The 9,391-nt window shown below is 35.8% G+C and overlaps 1 protein-coding gene across 1 annotated transcript; it reads left to right on the plus strand.

Moving 5' to 3' along the window:
• The first annotated feature begins 4,338 nt into the window (after nt 1–4,338).
• LOC140161755 (uncharacterized) lies at nt 4,339–8,889 on the plus strand. Its single transcript, XM_072185053.1, has 5 exons — nt 4,339–4,810; nt 5,603–5,836; nt 6,181–6,291; nt 6,485–6,607; nt 7,155–8,889. Exons 1-5 carry the CDS (start codon nt 4,758–4,760, stop codon nt 8,887–8,889), a joined length of 2,256 nt encoding a protein of 751 aa, XP_072041154.1. The 5' UTR covers nt 4,339–4,757.
• Nucleotides 8,890–9,391: the final 502 nt, after the last annotated feature.

Raw genomic sequence — 9,391 nt, forward strand, 5'->3', positions numbered from 1 at the left:
CGATCATTGGAAGCAACTAGGATATGAGAAAAATAATCTAAGTTCAAAATTGCATAAATTGCACAAATTGCTGACGGCTAGAAGGGAATTGGCGATCAATGTCATAATTGCTTATATAGTCGGCACCTTAAAGCCCTTTCCACCAATTGCACAAATTGCACAAATAGCGATCATTGGAAGCAACTAGGATATGAGAAAAATAATCTAAGTTCAAAATTGCATAAATTGCACAAATTGCTGACGGCTAGAATGGAATTGGCGATCAATGTCATAATTGCTTATATAGTCGGCACCTTAAAGCCCTTTCCACCAATTGCACAAATTGCACAAATAGCGATCATTGGAAGCAACTAGGATATGAGAAAAATAATCTAAGTTCAAAATTGCATAAATTGCACAAATTGCTGACGGCTAGAAGGGATTGGCGATCAATGTCATAATTGCTTATATAGTCGGCACCTTAAAGCCCTTTCCACCAATTGCACAAATTGCACAAATAGCGATCATTGGAAGCAACTAGGATATGAGAAAAATAATCTAAGTTCAAAATTGCATAAATTGCACAAATTGCTGACGGCTAGAAGGAATTAAAGATCAAAGTCATAATTGCTTATATAGTCGGCACCTTAAAGCCCTTTCCACCAATTGCACAAATTGCACAAATAGCGATCATTGGAAGCAACTAGGATATGAGAAAAATAATCTAAGTTCAAAATTGCATAAATTGCACAAATTGCTGACGGCTAGAAGGAATTGGCGATCAATGTCATAATTGCTTATATAGTCGGCACCTTAAAGCCCTTTCCACCAATTGCACAAATTGCACAAATAGCGATCATTGGAAGCAACTAGGATATGAGAAAAATAATCTAAGTTCAAAATTGCATAAATTGCACAAATTGCTGACGGCTAGAAGGGAATTGGCGATCAATGTCATAATTGCTTATATAGTCGGCACCTTAAAGCCCTTTCCACCAATTGCACAAATTGCACAAATAGCGATCATTGGAAGCAACTAGGATATGAGAAAAATAATCTAAGTTCAAAATTGCATAAATTGCACAAATTGCTGACGGCTAGAAGGGAATTGGCGATCAATGTCATAATTGCTTATATAGTCGGCACCTTAAAGCCCTTTCCACCAATTGCACAAATTGCACAAATAGCGATCATTGGAAGCAACTAGGATATGAGAAAAATAATCTAAGTTCAAAATTGCATAAATTGCACAAATTGCTGACGGCTAGAAGGAATTGGCGATCAATGTCATAATTGCTTATATAGTCGGCACCTTAAAGCCCTTTCCACCAATTGCACAAATTGCACAAATAGCGATCATTGGAAGCAACTAGGATATGAGAAAAATAATCTAAGTTCAAAATTGCATAAATTGCACAAATTGCTGACGGCTAGAAGGAATTGGCGATCAATGTCATAATTGCTTATATAGTCGGCACCTTAAAGCCCTTTCCACCATTGCACAAATTGCACAAATAGCGATCATTGGAAGCAACTAGGATATGAGAAAAATAATCTAAGTTCAAAATTGCATAAATTGCACAAATTGCTGACGGCTAGAAGGGAATTGGCGATCAATGTCATAATTGCTTATATAGTCGGCACCTTAAAGCCCTTTCCACCAATTGCACAAATTGCACAAATAGCGATCATTGGAAGCAACTAGGATATGAGAAAATAATCTAAGTTCAAAATTGCATAAATTGCACAAATTGCTGACGGCTAGAAGGGAATTGGCGATCAATGTCATAATTGCTTATATAGTCGGCACCTTAAAGCCCTTTCCACCAATTGCACAAATTGCACAAATAGCGATCATTGGAAGCAACTAGGATATGAGAAAAATAATCTAAGTTCAAAATTGCATAAATTGCACAAATTGCTGACGGCTAGAAGGGAATTGGCGATCAATGTCATAATTGCTTATATAGTCGGCACCTTAAAGCCCTTTCCACCAATTGCACAAATTGCACAAATAGCGATCATTGGAAGCAACTAGGATATGAGAAAAATAATCTAAGTTCAAAATTGCATAAATTGCACAAATTGCTGACGGCTAGAAGGGAATTGGCGATCAATGTCATAATTGCTTATATAGTCGGCACCTTAAAGCCCTTTCCACCAATTGCACAAATTGCACAAATAGCGATCATTGGAAGCAACTAGGATATGAGAAAAATAATCTAAGTTCAAAATTGCATAAATTGCACAAATTGCTGACGGCTAGAAGGGAATTGGCGATCAATGTCATAATTGCTTATATAGTCGGCACCTTAAAGCCCTTTCCACCAATTGCACAAATTGCACAAATAGCGATCATTGGAAGCAACTAGGATATGAGAAAAATAATCTAAGTTCAAAATTGCATAAATTGCACAAATTGCTGACGGCTAGAAGGGAATTGGCGATCAATGTCATAATTGCTTATATAGTCGGCACCTTAAAGCCCTTTCCACCAATTGCACAAATTGCACAAATAGCGATCATTGGAAGCAACTAGGATATGAGAAAAATAATCTAAGTTCAAAATTGCATAAATTGCACAAATTGCTGACGGCTAGAAGGGAATTGGCGATCAATGTCATAATTGCTTATATAGTCGGCACCTTAAAGCCCTTTCACCCATTGCACAAATTGCACAAATAGCGATCATTGGAAGCAACTAGGATATGAGAAAAATAATCTAAGTTCAAAATTGCTTATGGCCAGTACGTTAAAGCCCTTTGAACCCTTGTCTTTTGCATTTACTTCTAGCTATTTGTGCTATTTGTACAATTTATATATGTGGCGAAATGTAAAATTTCCCTATACCTTAAGTATAGGAAATTTACTAAAACAACCAATCCTGCGCCTTTCTCGCTTCGACAGGATACTGTCCTTTGAGGTATCCGAGATCTTGTAATGTAAACATGGTAAATGGTAAAAATCATAAATATTATTTGCAGACATATAGAGGTGGGTGTTCTTATCATGATTGTAGTCAAATTACCTAACAGACACCTAATGGCCAAGCTTGTAATATTATTCATTCATTCATTCATATTTTATTTTCATCAATCATCAACATCAATATACAAGTGATACTAATAGCTCAACAAAGTAATACAGTATATGTAAACAAGAGTCATTGGTATAAATAAATTTCAATACATTTAGGTAGTAACAATTGAATATATGAATACAAAAGCCACTAAGTCCATACTTTGGCCAAATTGAGTTAAGCATGGGAAATTGTTGCTATACATAGGCCTGTCATATGCATGAAAGAACAACTCAAATTCATGCTCTGTGTCTATTGGGCATGTGAAAAATAGCATGTATGAAAGAATCACCCAATTCCATGATTTGAGTCTTGTAACACATTGATTGAAATCCAGTATGTATAAAAGTCCACTTGTAACACATTCATTGCTAGAGAATGACTTTTGAACAAAAAATGGGTTTAATAAAGGAAAGTGTGTGGTTTATATTACATGGCAGAATGCTTATCAACATTATACATACCTGTGTGCTTTATTTTGTATTATCTTACTAGTGGTAATCTCATTCTAACATTGTTGTCTTTGTATATGATTAAAAAAAAAACCAAAAGTCCAAAATTTAAAATGAACCCCACGAAGTCCCTGAAATGCTAATCGTCATACCTAATACAGGTTAATCCACTCATTTGCACGTAAAACTTACCATATTGACCAGGTAAATCTAACTGAAGGAATTAAAATGATACACGGGTTTTTCTCTCAAAATAACTTCGCATGGACTTAGGTGGCTTTTGTATTCATGTATTCAATTAAATCAATATAATTAAATTAGAATAGCATTACTATGTATGATTGACCAAAATACACTTTAAATGCATAATGATATTACGAGCGTGCATGTAGTAGTTTATCACGGAAATACAACACTGCAATGGCAATTGATTTTGAAGTACTTCTACGATGATAAGCGCCTAACAACGGATAAGCTGGCTCTCTACAAACACGCTCAGTGAATAATACATACTATCAAACTATAACATAGTAATACATGATAATAAATATAAAAGTTTTAATGTTTTAATATAATATTATAAGAACATAATAATGTAATGATAATATAGTAATATTATAATATAATAATATATAACATAATGATAAAATAGTATAATAATAATATTTCTAATTATCTTATACTGATGGCAGAGTACATTTTAGATGTTTGTTGATACAATGGATGCATATTGCATAGTAATGCATGATAAGAATCATAAGTATGATACATTAGATTTTACAAAGTACATAATTGCCCTACCACGACAAAAGGAACCAAGTGACATTTTGGTGAAATTGAGTTATGTAGTGGGGGTGAATAAGTACACCATATTACATGTATGAAATATAAAATTAATGTCCAAAAATGTTTAATTACTCATTAATTAGCATGTCAAAAGAACCCAACATCACATTCAATACAGGAAAACCATGACAAAAGGAACCAAGTGACCAAACCCAATTATTGATTATTGTATCTTGTGTTAAGAGGAGCCAAACCACTTGTATTGGCCAATCACAATAAGCTTTTCACTTAGTGATGGTGAACATCCTGCTTGGGGGATAACAGACCATGGTAACTTGTTTGTAGTAGCCTGCAGATAGCCATCACAAAAGGAACCAACTTCAACTTCATAATCATAAAGTTTTGTTCAAGGTGACTCTTTAAGGTGAAAAAGACAGAGTATTAACTACTATCAGTATCGCATGATCAGAAGGATGGCATCCTTCGCTAGTTTGTTCCAGCTGCTTCATAAAGAGTAAGTATTATATTCAAATTGTGACCCTCTTTTATTGCTTTAAAATAAAATAAAAAGTGCATTATATTTTTTGCCTAGAGTTACCTGTATATTAAAATCACCTGATAACCATAAACACAAGAAAATACAAGTATCGTATGATATATTATAAATGCTGTTCATTTTACACATTTTCAAATGATTATTTTTAAAAGGACTGGAAATATAAAACAGAAGATATCGATATTACAATATCTATGAAAATCATCTAATGAATTTGAACATCATGATCAAAGCAATGATATATATTTTTAGTACAAAAGTAGGCCTATTTAATGTGGTGTATTACCTTTTGTTAATGTTGATCAAATTTATAAGCCTAATTTTTTGGATTAAGCTTACAAAATTAAATAGAACTTACTGGTCAGTGATATTATTACTAATTGTGTGATGGAAATTATTTTAAAGAAATAGGCCTAGTTAAATAGGGAAAAAATAGTACAATAAATTTCAATTTTATAAAGGCCATGATAAAAGGTTGCTTAATTGCATTATGTGCATGATATCATCTGCATGTGTCAGCATGCGTGAGGACGGCATCATGACGCAGAACTCTGTGCGTGCGCGATGACGCACACCTTGTGTACAGCATATGTAGCGTAGTAACAAAATGCAAGCTTGGTCGCAATAAACATAAACATTGCTCGGTTTCAACTTTTTTCCGTACTTGTTCGTCATTTATTTTTGTAGGCCTGTACACAAATGCATACAAATTAATATTTGAATCTTACATGTAATTCATTTCATTATCAGTGGGACAATCAACATGGAGAAGAATCAAGATCAAGGTGAATCAGAGCCTGCTGTTGCGAATCTCCAAGAGCCAGATCCAGGCCTCATCCAAGGCACCTCATCAGAGTCAACAGATTACCAGATAGACAATGTCCAAGATGAACCAGTGGTAGACCATAACCGAGATCTAGAGCCTGAAAGCATGGTCATTGGAAGTGATTCATCAGAAACTGAAAATGTCCCGGAAAATGCAAGGTACGTGATCAAATTTGTAGTACATGTACATGTAGGCCTTACAATAATTATTGTGAGAGTTGTCCAAAGTTATATCTGGGAAAGAATGGTTATACTTATACTTTCATTTCAAATAAGTCTTTTTGGAAAATAAGAAATAATGACGCATCAATTTTAATGTGAAGTAATGAACACATTTTTTTGTCAGTGTTTTAAACATGCCAGTCATTAGCTCGAAGGTTCTCTGTTTAATTCCTGGATAATATAGTGACTTTTCTTTCACTGCCTTTCAAAATAGTAAATGTGCAGATATGTGTTAGAAGTTAATTTCTTAGGGTTAATAATAATTTGTTTTCTTTATGCAGAGTTGATGAATCTGATGAATCAGATGATTCTGACTATGACCCACTACCACCAAAGAGAAAGAAGAGACCACCACCAGCCCCACTTAGAGAACGCATTGGAGGACAAAGACGGTAAATGTGATAAGATCAAGATGTAGGCCTACATAAATGCATAAAATTAACAATTGAATCTTTTAATTCATTTAATTTCCTGGATTATATAGTGACTTTTCTTTCACTCTCTGTCAATTATGTAAATGTGCAGATATGTGTTAAAAAGTTAATTTAAGGTTAATAATAATCTGGTTTTTTTTTTATTATGCAGAGTTGATGAATCTGATGAATCAGATGATTCTGACTATGACCCACTACCACCAAAGAGAAAGAAGAGACCACCACCAGCACCACTTAGAGAACGCATTGGAGGACAAAGACGCGGGCAAAGACGGTAATTGTGATAAATCAAGATGTTCTTGATGAGTTAGATGATGAAAATAGAGTAGTTTAAAAACAAGTTAATATTTGTATTCTGCAAAATTGAACATCACAAAGTCATAAATTAACAAAATAACATAACCGAACTAAGAAGAAATTATACTCTTTTAAGATAATCATAAATACTTGGCGAGTGAGCATTGATTATGTGAGAGAGTGAAGTAGGCCTTGTGAGAGGGAGAGAATGTGGGTGTGTGTATGTTGTTGCCAGTATGGATAATGGCCGGTGGTTGGGTGTGAGGGGGTGTTGGGGTGAGTGCTTCATGTGTGTCATATCCTATTTGTATGTAGTTTAATTGCACAATTGTTAGTTTTTATACTGTGAAAGACAAAATTTTCTTTTAAAATAAACCATTTATGAATGAATGAATTTTAAAACATTATAACTGGAGTTTACAATGATACATGTATGTAATGTTTTTTGTTCTTTATTTTGTGCATTCTTTTTTTACATGATAATAATTAATTTTCAGTATTTTCTATTTTTGTTTAATTTTCAGACCACTGCGCAGGAAGCTGTTTAAGCAAAAAAGGAAACCAGCCAGGACCCCTGAAGCCCGTAAAGAACGTGACTCGCAAAAGTACCCGCTACTTGACCCATGCCCCCCTACCTGTAAGAGACATTGTATTCAAAAGATCAATCAAGAGCGAAGAAAAGCCATCCACTCTCAGTTTTGGGAAATGGACTATAACAAAAGGCGTGACTGGATTTATACACATATAAATCAAGAAGAACCAAAGAGACGTGTTTTACATCCAGCAAGCCATATGACCCGTGAAGTTTCAAGATACTACCACATGCCTGACAGTGAGGGAAATGACAAAATGGTCTGTGCCGTCTTCTTCCGCCACACACTGGGTTACAAACACAACAAGATTATCACTCACACTCTGGCGAGCATCAAGGCAGAAGAAATCGCAACACCAGTTGACGCCCGTGGAAGACATGCACCCAAACACAAGCTTGGCAACGATGCACTGCAGACCATCAAGGATCACATCAACTCATATCACCCTTCGGTTAGTCATTACAGACGGGAGCATGCCCCACTCCGTCGATATCTGGCACCAGAACTGACCTGCAAGGATATGTACAAGGACTTTAACACTAAACACCCGGGAATATGTAAGCGAGAGCGTTACAGGACAACATTGAAGTCAATGAACATTAGCTTTGCAAAGTTGGGTGAAGAGGAATGCGAGACATGCACGGAACACAAGGTACATCTAGAGACCCACCAACAAGATGGCAATGTTGCCATCAGGAATTGTGAGGAGTGTGCTGCTTGGGAGAAACACATGGAGCGAGTTGGAGTTGCCAGAGACTGGTACCGTAAAGACACAAAGAGAGATCACCCAATAGATGAGTCCGTTGTGTCTGTTGACATGCAGAAAATTATCATGCTGCCACGTATGCCTGGTATTAAGAACTGTGTATTTACAAGGCGACTAGTCCAAATGCATCAAACATTCGCTCCCCTAGGTGGACAGTCATCGTCATCTGATCCAGTGATAGGTGTTATATGGGATGAAAGCATGTGTGGAAGGAATGCTGATGATGTGGCCAGTGCATATGTGCGTTTCATGAGACATACCAAGTGCAGGGACAAGAAGAAATTTGTCTTCTATATGGACAATTGTGCAGGACAAAACAAGAACTGGACAATTTATACCGCTATGATCGATGAGGTAAACCGGCCAGGCGGTCCAGATGAAATCATCTTTAAGTATCTCGAGAAAGGGCACACATTTATGTCTGCTGATAGCTTCCACCATCAAGTCGAATCGGGAATGAAAAAGGCGAAGAATGTTTATGACGGGCAGGATTTCAAGCAAATTATTGACGAGACGGGAGTAGCTGCGCAAATGAAACCGACCGATTTCATAATGTATGAGAATGGGCTCAGTCAAGGTAACTTCACCAACAGACCTTTGCTAAGTGACGTCCAAGAGGCAAAGTTCACACGCGGTTCAACTCAGCTGATGTGGAAACCATCCATGGATGATACAACATATAAACAGGGGGACTTTCTAAAGAAGAAAACGGCTGCTAAGATCATGGACAAGAAGAAGGAAGGGCCAACATTTCCAGCTAAGAAGCATCCCAGAGGAATCTCAGAAGACAAGAAAGATGGCATCCTGAGTAATTTATTGAAATTTATGCCTACAAATCGCCGCCAGTTTTGGCAAGACCTGCCTGTCGCTGCAGCTTCACTAGACTTAATTGACCATTAGTGATTTTCAAATGTAGTTCTTACATGTGATTGAACTTCAACATAAAGTGGGATTATTTTCTGAAAGTACCAAGTTACTGTATTTAAATTTTAATCTAATTCCTACATACGTAAACTATCATTACTTTTGCTATGAATAAATTTGCTTATGCTGATTTAATGTATTGTCATCAAATAATATCATAGATTAGCCTCGAATTCCTACCTTGTTTGGAAGATAGACACTTCAATTAGAATGATGTATCATACATTGTACATTAAATTTGTGGATTAACACTTTTTGTAAGGGCTAAAAGTGAATATTATAAAAGTAGCACACATCAAACTTTTTTTCATGAGTGCCTTCAGTCTACATTTTTGAGTGAAAACACAACTCCAATGTTTCTGCTGTGTATGCAATATGGCTTGTTCACATATTTTAGATACACATTGAGGTGTTCCATATTAATTAGCTCATTTGGATTATTCTAATCATTTAAACATGCATGATGTATGAGCTCATT

The sequence above is a fragment of the Amphiura filiformis genome, chromosome 10 (genome assembly GCF_039555335.1).
Source record: "Amphiura filiformis chromosome 10, Afil_fr2py, whole genome shotgun sequence".
Classification (NCBI taxonomy): domain Eukaryota; kingdom Metazoa; phylum Echinodermata; class Ophiuroidea; order Amphilepidida; family Amphiuridae; genus Amphiura; species Amphiura filiformis.

Excerpts from the sequence above, each read along its gene's own strand:
- LOC140161755 (XM_072185053.1), top strand. The coding sequence starts at position 4,758 with ATGATCAGAAGGATGGCATCCTTCGCTAGTTTGTTCCAGCTGCTTCAT. Across the intron at positions 4,811-5,602 it reads TTCCAGCTGCTTCATAAAGA|TGGGACAATCAACATGGAGA; the intron begins GTAAGTATTATA and ends TTTCATTATCAG. Across the intron at positions 6,608-7,154 it reads CAAAGACGCGGGCAAAGACG|ACCACTGCGCAGGAAGCTGT; the intron begins GTAATTGTGATA and ends TTTAATTTTCAG.